General features: G+C 33.9%; 1 protein-coding gene across 1 annotated transcript; it reads left to right on the forward strand.

Moving 5' to 3' along the window:
* The first annotated feature begins 91 nt into the window (after positions 1-91).
* On the forward strand, positions 92-26,512 carry LOC120193107 (tropinone reductase homolog At5g06060-like). The gene is made up of 8 exons (XM_039195710.1): positions 92-98; positions 2,831-2,836; positions 10,799-10,806; positions 23,846-23,950; positions 24,190-24,397; positions 24,903-25,119; positions 25,395-25,501; positions 26,288-26,512. The coding sequence occupies exons 4-8, from the start codon at positions 23,856-23,858 to the stop codon at positions 26,480-26,482; spliced, it is 822 nt and encodes a 273-aa protein (XP_039051641.1). The 5' UTR covers positions 92-98; positions 2,831-2,836; positions 10,799-10,806; positions 23,846-23,855; the 3' UTR covers positions 26,483-26,512.
* Positions 26,513-26,785: the final 273 nt, after the last annotated feature.

Below are 26,785 nucleotides of genomic sequence, written 5' to 3' on the forward strand. Positions count from 1 at the left end.
ATTTGTAATAAAATGGTGGAACCCTTAAATCAAAGTAAATAATAAAAACTCACATTCATATTTAAATAAAACCTTAATAATTTACATAAATACAAAAAGTAGAGTTTACAAAATAGATTAGAGCATTTCAATTTATACTTGTAGTACATGCCAATAGTTTACCAATTTACAAGAAACCTAAATTTAAATTGTTCTGATATGATCATTGTGGGAGTATGATGTCCTCGTCTATCTTTAATCCTCTATTTTCTTCAAACCTATGTGTGAAACAATCACACGCTAAGTCATTGACTTAGTGAGGCAAGTATGAGTCAAATAAAACTTTATAAGAAAAATTTCATATTCATGTCATAAAACATTTCATAAGGAATTCAAATTGCTTTTCATAATATGAATAGATTCTTTTATTCATTTTTCGGTTCATATAACTTTGTTTTAATGGCCCAATGTATATTACTGAGAACTCTAGGTATTTGAGTACATTGAGGTTGAGCACTAATGCTGTCACCACAACTCACATAATTTTCACCGAAGGACCACATAGTTTTGTCCCGAATAACCACATAGAACCCTCGACTCTTGGCATGCCAACTATACCTCTAATCCTCATACATATACCTTGGGCTTTTAACCACATAATTATTCATCATTTCGTTATTCAAAGTATATCTTGTTCACATAGGCACTTTCACATCGAGTAATTTTGTATACACATATTCACATGTCACATTTTCATAAATCATGTACACATAAACATCAAAACATAATTTAAGTATAATAACTTGAATAAAACATTGAAAAATAGAACATAAAAGAAATAGAAAAGTTTTCGATCGAAAACTAGGAGGTTGACTTATCGTAAACCACCCTCAAATCTAATATAAAACAAATGAGTTGCACTCACATTTGCCTTACGTAAGTTCTAGAAAAATCCTTATCAATCTTGATCAATAACTTATAACGTCGAATTGTCCGGAATTTGTCTTTGTTTAATGTATACACAAGAACAATTGAAAATGAATATCGCTTATAACCACACATAATAACTTAAGCTAAAAAAAATACTTAATTCATCATTTCAAGTGAACTAGTATCGGTACTTCTCCTACAATACCGATATTTCCCTTCTATGGTATTGATACCCATTTCGATACCGATGCCATTTTGGCATTCTAGAATTCAAACTTGAGAATGGTATCGATACCTTACTTTTGGTACCGATACTCCCCTTTCAGTATCTGTACCTCCTTCAATCAGTATCGATACTGATCCTCGAGCTCAAACTAATTTTGGCTTGAAGTATCCGTATTGTTCTTCCAGTATCGATACCCTTGCCTATAAATTACCATTTTTATTTCAAAAAGTAACCAAAACTTACCTAAATCTCCTAATTTTATCTCCCTTTATGCCTTTAAACTCAACTTCATTCATCAAAACCAACTTATCTAAATTTAATACTCCTAAATATCCAAAATCTCACTAGAACACTTGAATATCAAAATCATACCATATTCAAACATGTTCTTAATCATTTATAATCCTTCTAACTCCTTAATTAGACCCTTGATAAGTCAAATTTATCAATAGAAATCCAAAAACTAAACCATATCAACAATTTCCTTAAAAACCCATTATACATATTCATCATTATTTCACTCATCTTTTGGTTTTATTCAACCACAATCTTTCCTTAAGCTTATATATCACCCAAGCTTTCAACACCAAACTGAAATTTGAAGAAACAAACAACTTAAATTAACTTACCTTAGAAATATAGAAGCTCATGGTAAAAAGAAGATAACAAAAAGGGGTTTCCATATTTTTCTTTCTTTCTTTCCTACACGTGATATATATCCCTTAAAAAGGAATATAAAAATTCCTTTCATTCAAAAAGACCATAATACCCCTCCAATATCTCCTCTTTGATAACAACTCCTAATCAAAATTTCTAAAGTTAGTCCTTAAACTTTTCAACTATTCTACTTAAACCATTAAAATTTAATTTCTTACATTTTGGGCATTGACCCGATGTTTGGGGTGTTACAAGTACCATGCCTTGATTCATTTTTTGAGATTCCAATCAGACAAAGTGTACATCAAGTCACTAAATACTCTTTCCTTTAAGAAGAAATTACTTCTGATGACCAGCATGAGTGAAGAGTGGGTCGTAAGAGGCATAAAAAAGAAGGGAGATAGCGACTACATTACCTGGAACGCTCTGAGAGAAGTGATCGACCATCATCCTAAAAGAATGAAGGAGATTGACTTGTTTGCTCTGGGTATTTATGGGCTAGTCATATTCCTGAAGGTTCTGGGGCACGTTGATGTATTAGTGGTTGACGTGTTCGAGAGACTAGAAAAACATGTGGATCCCGTTCTAACTATCTTGGTAAAAACCTTTCGTTCCCTGGACTCTTACAGATAAGAAAGAGAATGGCGTTTCATAGGGTGTGCACCGCTGTTGCTAGTCTGGATCCTCAGTCACTTCAAACACGTCAAGAGGGTACCTGATCGAGTGTTTCTAAAAGGATTTTCACCTTTAAAGGATTTTCTTTCTTGATAATGGCCTGGGGGTTTCACTGAAGAGAAATGGATGGCCATTTTCAAAGATATCTAAAATAGTGATATATTGTGGCGTGCTTCGTGGAACGTTTCCTCAGACATGTTGTACAGGTGTGGAGAAAGAGATTGGGTTCTGTTTCTAGGCATATGGGGTTTTGTAGGGTATACTCCATTACTAGTTTTTAGGTAGTATGGGTCGAGACAATTTATTCTGGCAATTTGGTATTTATCCGGGTCTGAGTTTGCATTCAAATAAGAGCAATACAAGAATAAAGTCAAAGGGGTTGATGATGCATGAAAGCATACTCACAGAGTAAATCTCTTTCCCTTCGACTTAAGGCTGTCACAAGAGTACGAGGAGTGGAGAAGCAACAAATTAATGATAATGTCCCGATGGTTAATCTTGAAAATACTCAACCTATGAAAGAATATCTCAGAGTGGTACCATCTCCACTGGAACAAGCCAGGCTTGATTTTGAGACCGATAGGAAATAGTAGAATGAGATGTTACATAGATTGGAGGATAAGTCGTACTAGAGAATCTTAGAAGTCGATATCTAAAAGGGTCAAGCTGACCGGATCGAAAAAGTAGAGAAGCAACTCAGATTGAACTTCGATGATCTCCAATTATTTTACTAACGAATGATCAAGGCTTAGATGGCCACTAGCTCAATTAAATCTCCTACTGAATGGAGACAGGAAGTGGCGAGTTTAAAAAGAGAAGTTGGGAAAGGCAGTGAAGAGCTTAAACAGAGTAGACATTAGGCAAAACTATTTTCAAGAGAAAAGAGTGCACTAGAGCAACAACTACAAGAGAGTCGGGCCCAGAATGAGAAATTGAAGGGTAGAATCTTGAGTTTAGAGATAGCTTTATGATGATACCGAAGTCAAGAAAGAAGTTCAAACCATGCAGAAGTTGAAAGCTTGAAAAAATATATGAATGAACTAGAGGCCATGGTTCAAGATTTTCAAAGAAGAGCAAGTGAACTGTCGATGGTCCCTTATGAAGGAGTTATACAGTGGCACCATTATTAGGAACAGGCTCAGTGGAGGGTTAAGCAAAGGGATGACTTCATCGTGAGCTACCTGCAGATGCTTAAGGAGTGGCTCAGTACTTGGTTGACTTATCACATGAAGTTGATGATGTAAGTAAAGGATTGGTGCCCAAGACTGAAAAAGCTCAGAGGATTTTAGATTTGCTGGGGCACATACAACAATTAGAAGAAATAGCTTAGATTTATATGTGATATGTTTAAGCCTTGTAACCGAACTTCTTTTCTAATATAAAAAGTTATTCTAAGGAATCTTTCCAGAAGTAACACCTTGCATTGCCTTTATATTGCATCAACATTGCATTTACTTTTCGCATTGCATTTTATTCATTAATAGTCATATTTTTCACGTTCATTAGTAAAATACCAATATTAATAAAAAGGTTGTATGACAGAATATTGGACACTTCTAAGCATCCGTACCATAATTGAAAAAAGGCAATGGATGAAAGAATTGCCCAAATTAAGAGGACTCAACTCGAAATCCAATAGAGTTTCAAGAAAGCTCAATAAGATATGCAAGAGAAAATGTTGAAGGCACATAATGATATGACAGAAAGGCTAGCAAGTATGTTGCAAGGAAAGAACACAAGTCGGGAAGAGACTGATTAACGATGCTACTGTCGAGGAACCTGTGTATCCCCTAGGCTTTGAACCACAAGTTGATCGTGAAAAGGCTCCCATTGTTGGCTCCTTCGAAGAACCCTTATATCCCCTAGCTTTACACCATCGAAGGTTAGGGCACAACAGGTAGCGACTTCTCATCCAAGAAGAATACACATAAACTTACTTGGCACTTCTGTAAATTTGCACCATGTTGAGGATGTCCCAGATTTGGATGAGGAGGAGAAAACAAAGCAGAGTAAGCAATTTAAGGAGGAATGGGAACAAATGTAATATGAGAAACGAGCTATGAAATAAGATGCTAGCAAGTATGGGATTGATGCCAAGGAGCTAAGTCTAGTTCTCGATTTAGTGCTGCCACCCAAGTTCAAAATTTTGGATTTTGAAAAGTTTGATGGCACAAGATGTACTTCTGCACACATTACTATGTTCCGCAGAAAAATGACCAGCTATATGGGAGATGGCCAACTTTTACTCCACTATTTTCAAGAGAGCCTGGCAGGATCAGACATCCATTGGTACAATTAGTTGAGTTGGGCTCAAATTAAATCCTGGAAGGACTTGGCTAAATCTTTTCTATACCAATATAAGCACGTGAAAGAAGTGAGGCCTAATCAAATCATGTTACATAGAATGGAGAAGAGGTCTAACGAAAGCTTCAGGCAATATGCCCAAAGGTGGAGGGGTGTGGCTGTACAAGTTCATCCACCGCTTAAGGAAGAAGAAATTAACATGCTCTTTGTGAATACTCTGAAAATCTCATAGGAAATTCATCAAAGAGTTTTGTTGATGTGGTCACAGCAGGAGAGATGATTGAAATGGAAATCAAGAGTGGGAAACTTGACGGAGGAGAATCTAATAGGAAGTCGCCGAAAAAAAAGAAAGGATAATAAAGTTAGTAATGTGAGGAAATATGACTCCAACAACATTACTATGTCTTGACCACAAACCACAAGGTCATCCACACATAACTCTTCCAGAAAAGGGGCAAGAGAACCGAGATAAGAAAGAGGAAGGCTTCAATTTGACCCAATCCCCATGACCTACAAAGAATTGTTTCAGATCTTGTATGATAAGCATGTGGTTTCACCTTACCACACTTCACCGATAAAGCCTCCCTACCCAAATTAGATTGACACCAATGCCCAATGTGAATATCACACGGGGGCTTCAGGGTATTCAATAGAAAATTGCATTGTATTTAAAAATATTATACAAAAATTAAGGCAGAATAACGTTATCAACTTTGGTGACAGTAAACAACCCAATGTGGCTCCGAACCCACTATCGAACCATGCAGGGGCAGGTGTTAATACAATTATCAAGGAGAGTGGAAAGAAGATTATAAGCAAGATGAATGAGGTAAAGTCACTCATGTATTGGGTGTGGAGGCAGAATATCAAGATGGGCTTGTTGACCTTTAGTGTTGATAGCAAGCGTGCATGCCCATACCACAGCTGTGAGGGTCATGCCATTCAAAATTGTGTTGAGTTTCGAGCCTTGGTACAAAGGCTGATGGATAACAAGGAAATGAAATTTTACCAAGAAGTTACGGAGGAGGAGAAAACAGAGATTGTTGCGTCCGAAGGTTCATCCAGTGGATTCTACAATGCCAACTGTCTTATGGTAATCACACGAAAAACTCATGTGGTAGAGAGAGTAACCCCTAAAGTGATTATCACACCCCCATCTTCTTTCCCTTATAAGGATAATAAACAGGTCCCTTGGAGATAGAAGTGCCAGTTAAATAACGTGGGTGTTTCAGAGGTCGCCAAAGGAGAAGTGGATGAGGTAGGCCATTTCACCAAAAGTGGGAGATGTTATTCTCCCAATCAGACCAATGAACATGAGAAAAGAGCGGCTGCTGATAAAGGGAAAAGGGTTGAGATACTGCTGAAGCATGATGAGCCGGTGATTAATGAGCCTGTAACGGAAAATGAGGCTGTAGAGTTCCTGAAATTTTTAAAGCATAGCGAGTATAGCATCGTGGAGCAGCTGTGCAAGCTGTCGGATCACATCTCAATCTTGGCTCTTATGTTAAGCTTCGAAGCATACCGAAATGCATTGTTGAAAGTCTTGAATCAGACTTTCGTACCAAATGATGTACTTTTGGAAAAGATATACCGACTAGTTGTGAATATCCAAGCCAATAATTTCATCTCTTTCTCCAATGATGAGATCTCATCCGGGATGGTTGGCAATCCTAAGGCCCTGCACATTACCATCAGATGCAAGGGGCAGTGTTATCCCGAGTGCTACTTGACAATGGGTTTGCACTAAATGTGATGTCGTTAGTGGCTCTGAAAAAGTTGTCGATCGACGGTACGCACATAAGAAATTACCAAAGCGTCATTTGAGCTTTCGAGGGAATGAAAAAAGAGGTATGGGGGAATATTGATATCCCTTTGACCATAGACCCATCAACTTACGAGGTCAAATTACGTACTTGTCATGGATATCATGTCGACCTATAATTGCTTATTGGGAAGGCCCTGGATCCACCAGGAAGGAGTCGTTCCATCCACTCTGCATCATAAGCTCAAGTTCGTAATTGAGGGAAGACTAATATGTGTTAATGTCGAGTAATACATCATTGCTTCCATATCTACTAGCGCTCCATATGTCGAAGTAGAGGAAGAAGTTGTTCAGTGATCCTTCAGGTCCTTGGAGTTTGTTAATACCACCTTTTTGGCTGAGGGGAAGAAAATATCAAAGCCCATGATGTCCAATTATACCAAAATGGGACTGAAAATAACTCTGGGAAAGGGAGCCAATGCTAGAAGAGGGATGGGGAGCCGCCTATGTGGATCCGTTGATCTAGTTTTTCTTGTCATCAAGAGAGATAACTTTGGCCTGGGATACCACCCGACCTTGAAGGAAAAGCTGAGAGGTATTCAGAAGATCCAGGAGAGGAGGAAAACAAGACTAGCTGGGGAGGATAATAAGTGAAAGCCTTTAACTTTTCCGCCACTATGTGACACTTTCATGTCGGGGGCCATATTTCAGGGAGGCCAGACAATTAAATAGCTAGTTGTTGAGAATACCTCGAGGGATTTGGGCATAAATGTGATATCAGAATAGGAGATTGAAGAAGAAAGAGCTATGGGCATCTATCCAGCACCGCCATACTTTATGCCAAATAATTGGACTGCAGAAGAATTACTTGTAGTTTACGAAACTTTCTTAGAGTAAAACACAAAAAACTTTCCCTATTGTTTAAAACACAAGGCAAAAATGATCTTTTGTTAGGGGTTAATCTTTTTGTTTTTAAAATATTTAATGAAAGATGCATTCTTGTCAATTCACAAAGTGGCAAACATTCTCCCGTGCATATTTTTTCATTCTTTATTTATTATATATTATTATTTCATTCTATTTTGATATGGGATAATTTTCTCCTGTATGTGTATATGTATATGTATATATACGATATCGTTCATTATTTTTTAGGACCTTCGGTGTCAATATTATGAATGTTGATAACTCTGACCCGGAGATAGATTTCGAGCTGCCTATAAGTTAGGGGGAAGTCGAGGGTTATGATAATGATGAGGAATGTGACTTACCATCTGAATTGCTAAAAATGGTGGAGAGAGAAGATAAACAGATTATGCTTCATGAAGAGCCCATTGAAATTTTGAATCTAGGATAAGAGGAAAATAAGAAAGAGATAAAGATTGGCACCACCCTATCTGCTAAGGGACGACAAAGTCTGATTGAGCTACTTCAAGAGTAAAAAGAAGTGTTTGCTTGGACATATGAGGACATGTCAGGTTTAGATACTGAGTTAGTGGTGCATAAATTACCGATAAATCTAGAACATAAACCAATACAACAAAAGATCAGAAGGATGCTACCTGAAATGCTGTTAAAAATTAAGGAATAAGTAAAGAAGCATTTGATGTTGGATTCCTTAAAGTAGTTAAATATCCAGAATGAGTAGCAAACATTGTTCCAGTACTGAAGAAGAGGGGAAGTTTGCATGTGCGTTGATTGCAGAGATAATTTCCTTTTTCCACATAGACACCTTGGTGGACAATACTGCTGGAAACTCCCTATTTTCAATCATAGATGGGTTTCTGGGATACAATCAAATAAAGATGCATCCTGAAGATATGGAAAAGACTACGTTTTTCACCATGTGGGGCACATTTTGCTACAAGGTGATGTCGTTTGGGCTAAAGAATGTAGGGGCAACCTACCAAAGAGCCATGGTAACACTGTTCCACGACATGATGCACAAAGAAATAGATGTTTATGCTGATGATATGATTGTTAAGGCCAAAACAAAGGAAGAACACATAGAGAATATGAGGAAACTCTTCCAAAGATTAAGTAAGTACTAGCTAAAACTCAATCCAAGCAAGTGTACCTTTGGGGTAACGTATGGGAAACTCTGGGGTTTGTAGTGAGTAAAAAAGATATTGAATTAGATACAGACAAAGTCAAAGCTATTCAGGATTTACCACACCCCACAAACACAAAGAGAAGTTTGATGATTTCTGGGAAGATTAAACTACATCGCTCAAATTATTTCACAATTAACCGAGAAGTGTGATATCATTTTTCGCCTTCTCAGTAAAAATAACCCAGGGATATAAAACAATGATTGCCAAGGAGATTTTGAAGCAATAAAGGGATATTTGTCAAATGCTAAAGAAAGTGTAATCTACTACCTCAACAAAAAGTTCACTGATTGCGAGGCAAGGTACTCACCAATAGAAAAGTAGTGTTGTGCTTTAGTTTGAACTACTCAAAGGCTCAAACAGTATATATTGTATCACACTACTTGGCTGATCTTTAAACTTGATCCTCTAAAATATCTAATGGGTGTACCTGCTTTATCCGGGAGATTGGCTCGTTGGCAAATTCTATTGTATGAGTTTGATATCCATTATGTAAGCCAAAAAGTAGTTAAATGGAGTACTATAATAGATTTCATTGCAAGCATGGCTTCGGAAGAATATGAACTGCTTAGCTTCGATTTCCTAGATGAAGAGTTAATGTCTATTTCAACCTAAGAAACTTACTTCTACTGATGAACATTGGTATATGGATTTCGAGAGAGCCTCGAATGCCTTAGGGCACGAAATTGGGGTAATTTTGGTCTCACCTATTGGAAAACATTATCATTTCACCAGCCGATTGAATTTTGATTGCGCAAACAACATGGCTAAGTATGAAGAATGTATTATGGGTCTTAGAGCTACCATTGAGCGTAAAGTAAAAACACTCAAAGTGTATGGGGATTCAAATTTGGTAATTTATCAACTTAGAGGTGAATATGAAACGAAAGATACCAAATTGGTGTAGTATCGTAAGTTGGTCTTGGAGATCATTAAAGAGTTTGAGGAAGTGACATTCCATTACCTCCCCAGAGAAGAGAATTAAATAGCGGATGCTCTAGCCACTTTGGCAGCAACCTTCAAAGTCAATGAACATTCAAATATGATGCCTATAAAGATGCAAGCTTATGAGTATCCAGCCCACTACTATAGCATAAAAGATGAAGATGATGGAAATCCATGGTATTATGATATCTTGCAGTATATCAGATATCAAAGCTATCCTGAACAGGCAATTGAGAATGAAAAAAGAACTATTCGAAGAATGGCTCCAGGATATATGCTTGATGGTGAGATCTTGTACAAGAAAAGTCATGATCGAGTTTTATTGAGATGTGTAGACGCCAAAGAAGCTAAAACAATCATTAAAGAAGTGCATGAGGGAGTATGTGGTACTCATGATAATGGACAAACAATGGCAAGACAAATAATGAGATTTGGGTATTATTGGTCGACCATGGAAACTAATTGTATCAATTACGCCAGAAAATGTCAAAAGTGCTAGATTTATGGAGACAAGCTCCATGTCGCTCTTCATCCATTACACGTAATGACTGCTCCGTGGCCATTCTCTATGTGGGGCATTGATGTCATTGGGCAAATTTTGCTCAAAGCTTCCAATGGTCATCGTTTCATATTGGTGGTAATAGACTACTTCACTAAGTGGGTAGAAGTGTTTTCTTGTGCAAATGTCACTCAGTCAACAGTATGCAAGTTCCTAAAGAAAAGATTATCTACGGGTATGCGTTACCCGAAAGGATCATCACCGATAATCCCTTGAATTTAAAGAATAAGATGATGGAATCAATATGTAAACAGTTCTAGATAAAACATCATAATTCCATTACTTATCGCTCAAAGATGAATAGGGTAATAGAGGCAGCCAATAAGAATATTAAGAGGCTCATATAGAAAATGACTGAGACTTATAAAGACTGGCATGAGAAGTTAAAATTTCTTCTTTTTTTCCTATCGAACTTCAGTAAGGACTTCAACTGGGGAAACTTCATTTTCTTTAGCCTATGGGATGGAGGTTGTGTTACCCATCGAGGTTAAAATTATCTCACTTCGGGTGTTACCCAACTGGGGAAACTTCATTTTCTTTAGCCTATGGGTAGCTTAAATAAGTGAGAAATATTTAAGTTAAACATTAAATTGTTTAAAGCATTGTTGATTGAGTAAGCGGTAAATATGATTTCTGCTAAAAGTTTACAGAAAATTGAGTTATTAGTGAATCAAATGATTATGAGCTGGATTAAGAATATATATCAAGTCCATAAAACTTGATAGAATTACCTTGTGAAGGTAAATTTGTGAAATGGATTGTATAACTTTCCATGCTGCAATGAATTATTGTTTAGATTGAGATTGATTCTCAAGAACTTGAAAAGTGTCAAGTTCATAATGATAAGAAAAAGAGTAAATTTATTTACTAGTGTGATTTTAGCATTAACTACTATGAAGTTATTGCTACAAATTGTCAATTTTTCTTATTGAACAATGTGGACATTTAGAGTTTTAATTGATATGAAAGATGTTTCAACTGCTCGAGAATAAATTCTATGGATATGGAAAAATTACAAATTTTCTTAAGAATGAATTAAGGAATTCTAAAGTAGAGATATTCAATTCAACTTGATAAAAAGTGATATTATAGCGGAAAACCTATGGGTTATGATGCAAGTGTGAGTCGGACAGGTAGAAAATGTTCGATAAAGATTCAGTGACTTATGTTCCTGATGAATCTTATGGGATTATCATTTAACGAGTTTTAAATTATATTGAGTAAGGATTGATCGTTTTTGCACTAAGGTTGTGTTGATGGTCGTAAGAAGAGATTGATTTAGAAAGATGTGGATAAATTGGAAATATTAGTGATTGATGAAAAAAATGAGAACATCACTATCATGATATCAACAATGAATATGATTAAAATGATGTAAAAAGGATGCATAGCTTTTCAAGCTAAGGTGATAGATACTCAAGTATCTAAAGTAAAATCATATGATATTTCCATAACTCAAAAATTTCCAAATGTCTTTTTAGATTTATTATCTGGGTTATCTCCATACCGAGAGGTGAAATTCAAGATATTATGATTATCAGGGCTTTGATTTTGTATATATGTTTTAATATCAAATGGATGAAATTGAGTTAAAAGAATGAAAGCTCAATAGCAAGAGCTACTACATCGAGGATATGATGAATCATGTATTTCAACCTTAATTGGATCAATTTGTGGTGGTCTTTATTGATGACATTCTGGTATACACGAAGATAAAGAAAGAACATGATGTTTATCTTTGTATTGTGCTCAAGATACTTAAGGATATGTTAAAACAAAGTGAAATTTTTTTGATCTGATAGTGTAAAGAGTGTGTTGTCTTGCTAATATAGTTAAATTATTATGTTAAATGTCTGACTATGAGAGCTTCTGAAGTGAAGCAAGAGGCGATAGACCTGAAGGTAATATCAATTCACCTGCCCTGACCAAGCAGGGTGAAGAGCTAACACCTCAGGGAGTGCCTGTATAAAATTAGGGGATGTTTTTTAGGATGTTGAATAATATTCTGATGTGTTTCTAATCTCTTGTTCCCTCAACTCAAAGAATAAATATTGCGAAAGAGTTGAAAAGATTAGGAGCACCCGAGTTCAAGGGTGAAGCCGAGGAATATTATGTTGCTGTAGACCTTTGGTTAAATGATATGAAAATGATGTTAAAAGGTTTTCACTGCTCCAATGTGGAGAAATTAGATGGAGTAATTCGTTAATACGTGACAAACTAGAGTATGATGAACAAAGGTCATCATGAGAATGTTAAAAGATCAAGTGACGTGGTTTTTGTTTGTAGAAGAGTTCAAGAATAAGTACATCGATTACCAGTTTAGAAGACAAATGAAACTAGAATATATAAGCTTGAAGCAAGGGAATTACACCGTGTATGGGTATGAATGTAAGTTTAATAAACTAAGCATATTTGTTACTGAGTTAATTCTGACTTAAAGGGATGCATGTAATTGGTTGTTTAGGGATGTGCCTTAAATTAAAAGAGTGTTACTGGTTTTGAATTTGTTCTCGTTTCAAGAACTGGTTAATCGCGCTAAAGCTCTAGAGAGAGCTCAGAATTAAAGGTTTTGAAAACAAAAATCTTAGATAATTAAGAGAATTAGTTCTTCATAGAGTTCAGCACCATCAAAGAGAGATAGAGATTATGGTTTTCAACTTCAGAATCGGTCTACCTCTGTCAGAGGATCAAATCTGATGAGAGTTAAACAAACTCAATTAGTAGGGTCTGGTGATGGAAGATTAAATAAGGAGATAAAAATGTTTAATCGATAATAAACCAGGTTTAAATACAATTTTTGTGAATTGGATTAAAAAATTCTGTTAGAAATTATGTAAATTGAAGTAGAAAAGTATTTTAAATGGATTACGCGAGTATTGGAATCTGGTAATTGCTTAATCAAGTGGAGAAAATACAAGTATAAGAATGATAAAGAATAAAGTTATGTGCAAGTAGTGTTGACTATTAAGGTTAATAATATATGATAAAAATTAGTAATCAGATATGAGTATAATTGTTATGATGATATTTCTCATACCAATATGAGAAGAGTAATAGAGTTTAAAGGCTCAAGTATGACAAGTGTTATGATGAGGTATAGATTATAAGTTTGGTATATAAGTAATAAATTTTCAATTATAAGTGGAAATAATAAAGAATTGTTATGAATTTTGTATCAGAATTTCTGTGGAGATTAAATTTGGACTTTTATTAAGAAATGGATTAAGTTAGCACCCTTTAGTTTAAAGAGGTAAATATTTCTTGGATAAGTATGTAAGGTTATATGAAAAAATTATTTAATTTTGTGAAGTATATGTCTCAACTATATCTGATGAAGATTTAAGGGTACCTCAAAGTTGTGGAAATCTTTGAACAAGGTCTCATGAATTCAAATTAACTGTAGCATTGGTATTTATGCATAGACAGATAGTGAGTTAAACAAATTATTCAGGCTTTAAAAATTATGCAAGGGGATGAGTGTAATAGAGTTTAAAAGATTGGAAGAAAAATGTCAGGATAAGTTAACAAAGTGTGACATGTATTTGTTTAAGGTTATGTTTCTTAGCCATGTAAATGTAGTCAAAGAGATAAGGATTTATTGATATGTAGGAAGGAAGCTTGAGATATATTTGAATGATTATATTCTCTTTGATTAAGTTGTTAAAGATATGCATGTTATTTTTGAGATGATAAAAAGAATATTGACATCAATTTCAAGATTAATATAAGTAAATTTTGGAAAGAAGTATGTATTGTAATTCAGGTGAAGATGGTACAAGAATAAAGGTTTGGTTTATGTTGTAAGTCATTAGAGATTGATGAAGAAAATCAATTGACTCATGACCTTGAGTTGTAAGGATTGGGGATTACAATACTGATAGAATATTATTATCTGCATGTGACATTATATTTATATGGATTTATAAAGATTAAAAGTAGGTGTAGAATTGAAGGAGTGAAAAGATAGGAATGGATGGAATTCCTTGCAGATTGAAGACTAGTTTATTAATTGTAACCAAAAAAGGAGAGTTAAAGACTTAAAGTCGGATGAATCTTATCATGCCACAAAAAGAGTTATCATTGAGTTTTTTAATGAGTGGTATAACGGCAAGTAAAGAAAGGTATCAAGATAGCTTCAAGTGAAGTATTATGTAAAAGCGATGTTGGACACCATTAAGTTAGTTAAATTGAAATATTGAGATTTGGTATGGACATATTGGATCAAAGAAATTGAAGAAAAAGTGAAGATTAATAAGAAAAAATAATAATTTTAAGATAGCTGATAGTTATCAGAAGTTCTACACATATTTAAAAAGAAAAGAAATGGAACTTCTAGGTAGGTGATAAAGTATTTCTTAACATCTTGTCCCGAATAAGATTATCTGTATAGTATCGCTCAGCCCTACATTCATTAGACCTTATGAGATCTTTGAAAGAAGTGGTTCCATAGTATAACAAGGAAGTGAAAATAAGATATGAGTAGACAGTTTCCCATCTCTTTGTGCAGTAAAAATTTGAGGACGAATTTTCTTAAGGGGGAGAATTGTAACATCCCAAAAAGTCGGCTAATGACTAAAATGTAAGTTTTGAAAATTTATGGTCAATTTTGAAGAAAAAAATTAAAAGTTCAGGAACTTAATTGGAATATCTTTGTGTTGGATTGAATAGCAAAAAAGTAAGGATGTAAGGATATAATGATCATTTGAAAAGAAATGAATTAAACACTTCAATTTAGGGGATAAATTATAAGTTTTCGAAACTTATAGACATATTTAAAAATTAAAGGAAATTCAGGGATCCAGTCCTGAATTTATCCATTTTTCTTAGATGTTGAAAAATAAAACCCCTTTCCCTGGTTTTCTCCAGAAACTTACACAAATGTTTTCCCCAATTTTATTCTCCATCGACCAATTTTTGTAGCCTTGATTCTCTACCATACGACCATCGTTCGTCAATCCGACACCACCAATAGATTCACCATTGAACAGTGAAAAAAACCTAACCTCTATCCCATTGTGAATAGGTGTCGTTCGCCATAAAACTCAATCGGAAGTTTCGTCGGTTTTAATTTATCCGTCATTTATTTTCATCGATTCCGGTCGATCCGACCACCTATTCATCACACCTCCTACACCATTGGACTCACCAACATCGTGCGCTCAAAACCCAACCAAAATTGTCTCGCCGTTGTTGCTCCGTCGTTGTCACTCGCCGACCACCGTCGGATAAGTTGGTACGTTTTAAAATTCTACAATCCGTTATGTTTTGATGAAATATAGCACTTGCACGAGACTCCCGAGGTCTCGATCTACAAATATGGACAATTTCACGCCGAACCGACGACCGGAGCCACCACACGTGCCGCCCCCTAAGAGTGGACATCGTTTGCCATCCAGGGGAGCCATTTGAGCCGAGCCAAGCTGAGCGGAGCCGCCTGGACCGAGTCATTGACTGTTGACCACCATTGACCGTTGACCTTGACAAAAAAGTCAAAATTTTATACATCATCAGGAAGACTTGCGACAAGTCGACCTTGTTTATATCAACATGATAACATGTCATTTTTATAACTTCGATATGACATTGATATGTCACAGTGTGAAATTATAATGCATTGATCATGAATAATGTGATATTTTACCATGAATGTTTTTTCGTGTATGAACTGCCTAATGTTAAATAACGATAATATACTTTGCCATGGATGGATCGAATAAAATAGACTAAATGCCCAAGTAAGTCATTGAGGGACAGGGTATAGTTGGTATGCCATAGAGTATAATAGCTGTAGGTTTATAATAGCACTATAGTGTGTAAAGGAACTAAGTACAGGAAGGTGGATACGACCTTATGTATCATGTATGGATTAGCACTAGAGTGTAAACCTAGTGTAGGGGGTGGACACGACATTATGTGTTATATCCGAATTAGCACTATGATGTAAGCTTAGTGCATGTTTAGCACTAAGGTGCAGGTATTTGATTCGCGTACCCAGGGCCCTCAGGGTTTAAATTGGGCTATGGTTTATTGGTTAATGAATTATAAACAAACAAATAAGCTTACGAGATTATGGGATAAATGGTAAGTATATTGGTAAAAAAAACTTTATATTCGATTATATTATGTTGATTATGGTAAACTATTAGACATGCATGTAACATGATCTTATGGCATTTGTTTATGACATTGAATTTCAAGCATGAGTTGTATTGCACTATTTATTGTTTTTAATTGTCTCACTAAGTATATACTTAGCGTGTGATGATTTTCACGCGTAGGTAAAAATTCAAGAGTAGAGTAAAGAGTACAGAGCACTCCAAGCATCAAGGAATATACTACAATATCAGTAAGACATCCTATGATGTGATTTTGACTTAGTTAGTGACATGTACTTATCAATGTCCTAGTTTTTATATTGAATTATTTTTGAACTGGTTTGTAATGACAAAACTGAATGGTTTTACTTTATTTCAATATGGATATCATAAATCCATATTAATATATGTTTTAAATATTATGTGAAACTTTTATGTGAATAATATTTTTTATATTATAAGTTATCATTTTAAGAAAATAAATTTTAAATTAGTTTTGAATGGGAAAATATTTTAAGAAATTCATGTGACATCTAAAATCTGTATGGGTATAATTATACGGGTTTTGGGTGTTACAACCTCCTGCTCGTTCAACATGAAAGACTCCCAACCGATCAACAAGCGTCCATACTTTAATAGAGCCAACCACCGTCATTGGAAGAAATTAATGAAATTATTCATACAATCCAATGATATTGATGCATGGGAGATGATCGAGAACGGCTACTCCTCTCCAAAGAAGAAGGAGTATAGTGCCCAAGAAAAGAAGAAAGCTCAACTAAATTCCAAGGCCATGCATGTTGTTTTGTGCATTTGGTCCCAAAGTTAATGAAGGAGTTTCTTCTTGTTCAAGTGCCAAGGAGCTTTGGAATAAGCTCGAAAAGCTTCATGGAAACAAGAAAGAAGAACCAACAAAGGTGGTGTCCTTAATGGATCGTGAAGAGCCCGAGGTATCTTCTAACTCAAATGAATTAATTTCTTATTCTTTTAATGAGTTACAAGATGCATACGATGAATTATTTTCAGAGTTTGAGACCATGAACACCAAATACAATAAATTGATTTCTAAATTTAAAGTTGAAATGATTTTCTTTTGAAAGCTAAAATGGATTTTGAAAACCAAAATGAAATTTTGAAAAAGGATTTAGAGCTTTCATAAATGAAAATTGAAAGTTTTGAAAAAGAATGTTATGATTTAAAAGTTAAGCTTGAATGCTTAACAAAAGAAAAAGGAATCATTTTAAATAATTCATCTAGTTCCGTAATGACAAAATGCTCACATTGTCATTATCATGGTCACAAGGAATATACTTGTTCTTTGAAGAAAGTAAAACGTTTTAAAATTAGACAAGTATGGGTTCCCAAAGGAACAAGGGGCATTGAAACTAACGTCCAAGGATCCAAAGTAATTTGGATACCAAAATCCAAATAAATGTCTCTTGTAGGTGTGTGGGAGCAATGGTGATGAAAATGAAGAAATTAAGATGCTCTAGCCACACTTGAAAAAGGAATGGGTAACCTCTAAACTTAATGCTTTTGATTTTGATTATTTGGTTGCTCATTTAATTTATGCATGCATGAGTTTTTTATTTTAAATGATTATGCATTGTTTTTAATCTCATGTATGTTGAAAAAAATTTATAATGAACATTTTAAATTTTTAATGATTTTTCATATTTTTTTAGTTCATCATAATGAATTTTGGTCAAAATTGATTTTCAATGCAAATGATATCTCACTAACAATTGATATCAACTTTTCAAATACTTTGTTTTTATATTTTAATTTTTTGACCTAAATTTAAATGTTTATGCATGTGTTTTAAATGTTAAAGATATCTATCTAACAATTGATATCAAATTCTTCAAATGCATAACATTTTTGAAAACTTTATGAACATGTACTAAATTTCAATTATTGGTATTGCATAAAGTATTTTAGACTTGGATGTATTGAATTTCATGTACTACTAACTTGTTTGTTATTCTTTCTTGAAATTCAATTTTGTTTCAAGTTTTTAAAGTCAATTTCTGGTTGGAATGCACTTTTTGAGGGGGAGCTTTGATTTTTCAAATGTTTTTAATGTCAAATTTATCACTTACTCTCCAAAGTTATTTTTGAACTTTAAAGTTGAATTCTTTTTTATTTAACAAAAAGGGGAGAAGTATGAGTTTGAAAAAAAATCAATTTCAATTTCTTAATGAAAAAGGGGGAGCTGAACATTTTCACATATTTTCCAACATTTGGTATCTTTTTCATTAAACATTTTATTAAGGGGGAGTTTTGCCAAAAACAATTTTTCAAATGTTTTGTTATATCAAAAAGGGGGAGATTGTTGAACTATATTATGATATAACAATTTAAGGCAAAATGTTTTTGGACTTGAATTGAATTTTTTCAAAGTTTTTCAAAGTTTTCAAAAATAATTCAAAGTCCTTAAAACTTGTAATTGAGCACAAAATGATTTCATGTACAAGAAGTGCTGATACTGTTTTTACAATATCGATACCTTATAAACAATATCGATATTGTTCATATGGTACCGATACCAAGGTAAGGGAAGTATCGATACTCACTATGTAGTACTGATACTACCAGCATTGCTCAAATTCCAGAATGCAAAAATGGTATCGATACCTAAAGGGGTACCGATACTACTTTGTATAGTAGTACCGATACCATTGCCATAGTATCGATACCATTGCCATAGTATCGATACCATCAGGCCCCAATGGCTAGTAACGGCTAGCTGATTTAAATATAAACAAAGGTAATATCGATACATCCTTTAGGAGTACCGATACCCCTTAGGTTGGGCGGCTTTATTTTGCACGAAAATTGATCCCCAACGGCTCCAATCCACCTCCAACGACTAGAAACGGTCACAACAACATTCCAACACATAAATACAAGTTGAGTACACTTGAAGAAGGGTTAGAACACCTATCCAAGCAATAAAATACAAGAAAAGAGATTTCACTCTTTATTCCAATTCTCTTGTAAATATTTGTTCTTGTGAGCTTTAAATCTTTGTATACACCTTCTTTTTTTTACATGTTTTCTTGTTTACATTCTTTTTCCTTGTAAAGGGTTTTTGGTTCTATCTTAGCCAATTGAAAAGATAGGGAGTTGTAAAAGTTATCTCTTTATCCTTGAAAAAGAAAGAACAAATTAGTGAATTTGTTAGAAAATCCTTATTGAGGTTGGTTGATAAGTCGAACCACTTTAAATCCTTGTGCCAAATTGTCTTATCTTTTTATTCTCCTTACTCCCTAAATTCAATTCTATTAATTAATCCCCTTTGCACTTTTTCAATTGTCAATTGAGCCTCTTCATAATCCTAACACATTTATTGGTATTAGAGCTACATGTTTAGTCGATTCTAGGACTAAACCGAGCTTATTTTGAGGTAAAAATTGTATACATGACACTAGGATGTCATTGTTACTGATTTGGTGATTATAAGGTTCGATTTATGCCACTCCTTACTTATAAAGGTGAATAAATATAGTATAGGAAAAAGATGTGTGTATTCGAGGGTTTGAAGAACGTGTTCGAGTATGAAGTAAAAATAAGCTAATAGTGATAGTAATGTTGTTAGTCATAATTCTACTGTTTAGTCTAATAAGATGATGTATTGGCGCAATAGGAAGTGCCAATGTTGGATTAAGGAAAACCCTCGTTTATTCATAAGTAGAGTATTGATAAAAGAATGAAACATTATGCTACAATTGATCCTAAGTGATATGTGTGCGATTAACCTTTTTGGCTAGAGTGCGAGGGTGAATCGTATTTGTAGACAATATATGTCTGATAAGGATTCAAAGTGTTTATTCATAATATACTTGATAGAATTACGTTTCAAATGTAATTTTTGGAATGGATTGATTTTCCCTACCATGTCATGATGAATTATTGCTTAAAGCGGTTGATTAAAGAACTAGGAAAGTTTCGAGATATTAATGGTAGGGAAAGAGAGTAAACATGTTCCCTACTGGGATTTTGGCACTAACTATTATGAAGTTATTGCTACTAGGTTTTCAAACCTTCTTAGTAAAGGAGGTGGATACTCAAACTTTCTTAGTTAAGTTGGAAGATATTCCAACTGTTTGAGGGTATCCAAATGTGATGATTTTCACGCGTAGGAAAAAGGAAGAAAAGAAGTAAGGAGTTGAGATTGACATCAATCACCAAGGAAATATTTACAGGTAACAATGATGGCATCCTATTATGTTTTAAAAGTTCTAGCTGGCATGTATACGAGAATGAAATGTTTGCAAATTTTTACTATTGTTAGCAATAAATAAATTAATAGTATGAATAAATAATGTGATATTAAACTATGCTTAAATAAAATTAATTTGGGTTTTAAATCAAACGTGATGGACAGTCGTATTTCTTTTATGAAACAGAATAGAACTGTCATCACTGCTTGAAATTGGTTTTAGAACTAGTAACCAAATATCTTATATAACGATGTTTCTCTGAATAATTATTTTATAATAATTGTTCAAGTTATAAAATTGGTGATGTTCGAATGAATCAAAATTTTACCTAGTTCGATTAAAGAAATGTTTTGAATTTCTGATGTGACATCTATAACTCGTATTGGTTCGCGTATACGGGTTATGGGTGTTACAGTCAAGGCAAGAATGTTTCTCTCTATCCTTCAAGCTTTGTTTTATGCTCCATTTTGTAATTTTTAGAATTAGTTTTCAAAATAGGTTTTTCTTGAAGGTAGGGTGAATCCTAGTTGTTTCAAGATGTATTTTAGCAGCCACGACTGTAATGTAACACACTTATAGCTTTCTTATACCAAGTATAGATCATGGAAAGTTAAGATTAAAGCATGTTTAACAATTTCCATGGTAGATTGTTCATTTGATGTTATAAGCATGATATAAAGCCTTATTTATGCTCCTTGTAATCACATAAGACTTTAAAGAATGTTTGGGGACCTCACTAGGGTCTTTAGAATTGAACAAAAATAGAGTTTTAGTACTTGTTTTATGACTTCTGCAGGTAGAGTATCGATACTATAGAGATATTATCGATTATTGTTCTTCGTTTTGGGCAGATTCGTGAGTTTCTAGGCAAGAGTATCAATACTCTTTCGATAGTATAAAAACTTTGGGCTATAGTTTCGAAACTTACTGAGAGTTTCGAAACTGGGGAGAATAAATTTTTTAAAAGTATCGGTACTTATATAAAGTATCGAAACTTTAGTAGGAGTATCGATACTCCAGGGATATAATCGATACTTTCAGTGTGTTTTGAGCAGTAAAGGTAGTTTTTGAGCATTTTAGACTCAAGGTACCCTAACACCTTAGTAATTCTTCAGATAATACTGCAAGTGAGAATGTTAATGTTAATTTTAACGTAGAAACAAGTTAAAGTTAAGAGAAATAAAACTAGCCTTGTTTGAATGCTCGGGAAAATGACCAGGACACTTGAGTTTCTTTAGAAAAGCTAGCACAGTCGACAATATAGATTAAGTCTAGATATCTTTAGGTTGGGTCAAGGCCCTTCTGACTAGCTATGTTTGACGAGGACTTAACACTCTTTAGAATAAAGGGTGGGTTAGTCAGGGGTATGGTTTCCGATACAGAGAATTCCGGGAGCCATATCCAGGGTATATTATAGGGGTGAGTGAGCTCCGAGATGCAGAACCCTCAGCTGAACCATGATGTCTATCATAGCATAGAGAGCGAGTATTCGAGAATACTCACTAAAGTAGTTTTAAAGATACTAACTTGGGTGCGAGGTCTAACACTCAAGGAGTGGGCCAGTAAAACATAACAGATAGTAAAACATATAACAATAGATCTTGTACCAGTAGACTTGAATGTTTAAGTCTTTCAATAAATTACAGTTAGTATGTTTTAGTTGTTAGTGTGGCGATGAACTAACTGATGTTTCTGTGGGTAGGTTAGTAGATCATGTAGTTGGGAAGTAGTAAATAGACCAAGTTCCATACCAGTCTAGTGCAGATCAGATGTATGTCTCAGCGTTTTTATTTGGTCATGTGTATTTGTAAATATCATCGTCCAGTTGAGTCGTAGATTCAATCAAGTTGATCTGTAATATTTTTGAAGTGTAAATATTTTATTTTGGAGATATTTTTATTATATTTTAGTTTATTTTATGGTCGTTTTAAAGTAAAAGAAAATAAGTTAAAGTTGGTTAGCCAGTTCGGTGGTTCCGTGTGGCATCCTACATCAATCAATTGTGTGCCGAACTAGTCTAGGATGTTACAGTCACTGGTATAATTTACCCTTTATAATATAGTAACTTTGAAAATGTTAGAATAAAATTTTAATAATTATTATAGTGACATAAAATTATTCACTAATTATTATAATATTTTAAAAAATAATATTAAATTTTTTTTGGTTGGAAAAATACTGACATGCGTCGCATATTTGGTTTTGGTAGGTGAGTCTCTTAGCAGGGATTTTCTGGATACACAAAGACTCGAACTCGATGACCCGCTTAAGTGACATCAAACTACTTACCACTTGAACCAATCCCGTTGATAATAATATTGAATTTTTTATAATTAATAATATTATTTTATATATTTAATATCGATTTAATATTCTAATACTCCTATTATTTTTTAAAATTATTAATTATTAAAATATATCTATTAATATTTTAATAATACAGTATAATAGTTTTATTTAATAAGTAATAAATATGATTCATACTCATTGATTATTTTAATAAATATAATATTTTAATATTTTCATATATAAAATTGCAATAGTTTGTAAAGTAACAAAAAGTTTTTTTTACATAGAATCATTTACACATCAGAAAATACCATATTTTGAAAAAAAAATAATCTATCTTTTAAATTATTTTTTAATGAAAATAAGAACTACAGTAAGATATATATAGTAATTTGAGTAGAGGATCAATCACTGTTTATAGAAATTATATTAAATTTGACATGATGGACCTCATGAGAATTTAAAAAACCTCTCTGCCTCTTAAGCTTAGTTTAGCCGATATGCAAATTTAGTCTCATATGTCCCTAAATTATAACCCTCATTTTAAATTTGGTACTTATATTTTTAAACATTATAATTTCATCCCTAAACTATGATACTTTTTAAATTGGTTCATAAACTTTTGAATATTCTAATATCATCTCCAAATTCATTCAAATATATAATTAGTTCCAACCATAATTTAACCTAATTTTTGTTTATTTTTTTCAAACATATAATAATATAACTTAGTATAATGATTTTATTAACAAAGGATAAAATTAGTATATACTTATAGTTTGGGATAATATTAAAATGTTTAAAAAGTTTAGGGATCAATTTAGAATGAAATTTATAGGTTGGTTTAGTTTGATAACTGATTTAGAATGACAGTCATAGTTTAGGGATGAAATTCAAATATTTGAAAGTGTAACGACCAATTTAAAATATAGGTCATATTTTGAGAACGTATGTTTCAATTAGTTCAACATAAAATTGTCATGTGAGTCGAGAAATGACTGGGTTTCTCCGTGGAAAAGAAGAGAGTCCAAACTCCATAAAACACCTGCAGAGGATACAAAAGGAAGAGACAAGAGAGTAAAGAAAGAACAAAATCCATGGCAGACACAGCAAGCAACTCTAAATCTAAATATCCAAGATGGAATCTCAATGGAATGACTGCCCTTGTTACTGGTGGCACTCGAGGAATTGGGTTGGCTTCTCTTTATTATCATTTCCCTTCCTTTTTATATTTTCTCAAAGCTTTTTTAATGGTCAAGTTTTGATTTTGGACGAAAACCAATGTTCAAAGTCGCATTTTTTTTATTGTTTTTGTTTAATTTTTTCGCCGTTTATTTGCTTTAACCTGTCAAAATTTGTTTTTTTTTTTGGACAAAACGCAATAAAGTTGCAATTTTTTTTTTCATTTTGTTTTTTGGTTGTTGCTTCAAGGCATGCTATAGTGGAAGAAGTTGCAGGGCTTGGGGCGGCTATTTACACATGTTCAAGGAATGAAGCCGAGTTGAATAAGTGTTTGAAGGAATGGGAAGGCAAAGGGTTTTTGGTTAAGGGATCTGTTTGTGATGCCTCGTTTAAAGACCAAAGGCAGAAATTGATAGACAATGTTGCTTCTGTTTTCAATGGAAAGCTTAACATTCTTGTAAGTGTCTTTGCCAATATTTGCCCTGTCTTACAAACATTTGTATGAATCATTTTCTTCGTTTTTGCCATTTGATGTTGGAGTTTACTTCTAATTTTCTAGAATCTGCATTTACTCTTTTACTGAATGCTTCTATTTGATTGTATATGTTCTTATCCCAAACTGTGGTCTAGTTAGAGAATTCCAAATTTTTTCCAGAACATACTTCGACGCTTAAATCGCTGAAGGTACAACACCTATGTGCCTTCCCGAACATCTCCTTCAATCATGTTTTGATATTTCTTGTTAGCATCATGAATTGGGTTGATTAACATACTGCCATCGAATGCTCACACCTATGTTTGAGTAACACTGGTCTCATTGTTCCTTTTCAAGTTAACCCTGTAAACATCAACACACTACAAGTGATTGTGTGAAACAGCCTAAACATTAATATGATATGTGCATGAGTGGGTTGTTTTCGTGTTTATTAAACCTGTTGCTTTCGAATCATGTTGGGATTTAGGTCAACAATGTGGGAACAAACATCAGGAAGCCAACAATCGAGTACACTTCCGAAGAGTATTCAAAGCTGATTTCTACAAACTTTGAATCTTCTTACCATTTATGCCAACTTGCACATCCTCTTCTCAAAGAATCTGGAAAAGGAAGCATTGTGTTCATTTCATCTGTTGCAGGTCTGGTCCATGTTGGCTCTGGATCCATTTATGCACCAACCAAAGGTAAGTTATCTTCTTAATTCACCCTTCTCTACTCCCTATTATTTGCGGATTTGATTCAAATTATAATATCCGGATTTAATGCAAATAATAAATGGATTTGGATTTTCAGTCTGTTTTTGTGGATTCTTAACATCACAAGAAAATGAAGATATCCAATCTGCCTCATCCCCAAGTGTCAAACACTAATATACCACAAGTACTTTTTTTTATATATATTTGGAGTATCAGAAAGTCAGCCCATGTTCGAATATTGTCTCGTATTTGTTGTTTGGCAGCTGCTATTAATCAACTTACAAAAAACCTGGCTTGTGAGTGGGCGAAGGATAATATCAGGACCAACTGTGTTGCTCCCTGGTACATCAGAACCTCTCTTGTTGAACATGTAAGATTTCCCACTTCTTCTAGTTTTCTTCCCCCTTTATCATCATTTTATAGGATTTGTTTACTACACCTCCAACCACATTTTAATTATTTTCTCATATTATGCTCATCTCTTGGTCGGGCCATTAATTAGAATAGTAATTTGAATGGCATCGTGCTGACTTGAATTACCTTGTCGAAAGCTAGGCTTGGAAGGATAATCCTATCTTTGGATGGATCTAAGTCGAACAAACTAGTCGTGTCAAACAAAATGTAATAAAGATTAAAATTCTCAATCACATGGATTTTTCTAAAGATTAGCTCTTGCTGATGAAGGATTTAAAATCCTTTTGAACCGACTTTGTGTCCTTTACCTTTGTAATTCAGTAGTACTTGCCCACTAGTCTTTTCTCCGATTGATCGCCCATTTGATAATTTCCTGTTTCTCCAAAGCATCTGATGTTGATGAAATTACCATTGAAATGCTAATTCAATTCAGTCACATATTATGTCACTGTTTTCCTTTTTTTATAATTATTGCTATAAATTCAGATTCAATGTTAGATATGAATATGTATTTGACATGATTTTCTGTAATTCTTAATACCTATGATATAATTTTTCATATAAGAATATGATCTTTTAAGAACTCTTTAAATGCATGGAAAAACTTGAAACAAATTGAATATATTCGTGATGCTAAAACCTAAATTTGAGTAACATAAACATCAACTGTGAGCCTGACAGGTTATGAAAGACTGATTATTAATGCCTTTTTTTTTTACTGTTGTTGTTTGTGTGTTTGAAGTTGCTTGAAAAGAAAGAATTATTGGAAAAAATAATATCTCGCACACCACTTGAACGTGTCGGTGAACCAGAAGAAGTGTCGTCCGCGGTGGCATTTCTTTGTCTTCCAGCTTCTTCTTACATCACTGGGCAGATTATTTCTGTTGATGGAGGATTCACAGCTTATGGCTTCAATCCCGGCATGAGATTGGATTAAACTACACCTCCAACCTTCATAATCTTTTGTCGTCTTGAACTCGGTGGTCCTTGGTTTACGATAATAAGCTTTCTGTTGATTATATGTCATTTGGACCTGGATATTGGTGTTCTACATAAGTTTATATCTTATATGGGTATTTAGAGGGTCCGTAGAATCTTTTGTTCTCATGTTAAAAAATGTGGGATATATTAAAGAACAAAGACTATATCTTGGATGATCTTTGTTTTATTTTCTCCTTTCTTGGTGACTCTTCCTGATATAGGCTCATCTACACTCTTCAATGGAAGTGAATAGATAGCC

Source organism: Hibiscus syriacus, unplaced genomic scaffold (genome assembly GCF_006381635.1).
Source record: "Hibiscus syriacus cultivar Baekdansim isolate YM2019G1 unplaced genomic scaffold, ASM638163v2 tig00116989_pilon, whole genome shotgun sequence".
Lineage (NCBI taxonomy): Eukaryota > Viridiplantae > Streptophyta > Magnoliopsida > Malvales > Malvaceae > Hibiscus > Hibiscus syriacus.

Bases quoted from the DNA above. Each gene is read 5' to 3' on its own strand.
- LOC120193107 (XM_039195710.1), top strand. From the start codon at position 23,856: ATGGCAGACACAGCAAGCAACTCTAAATCTAAATATCCAAGATGGAAT. The intron at 24,398-24,902 runs GTAAGTGTCTTT...GTTGGGATTTAG, and splicing joins ATGGAAAGCTTAACATTCTT to GTCAACAATGTGGGAACAAA. The intron at 25,120-25,394 runs GTAAGTTATCTT...GTTGTTTGGCAG, and splicing joins CATTTATGCACCAACCAAAG to CTGCTATTAATCAACTTACA.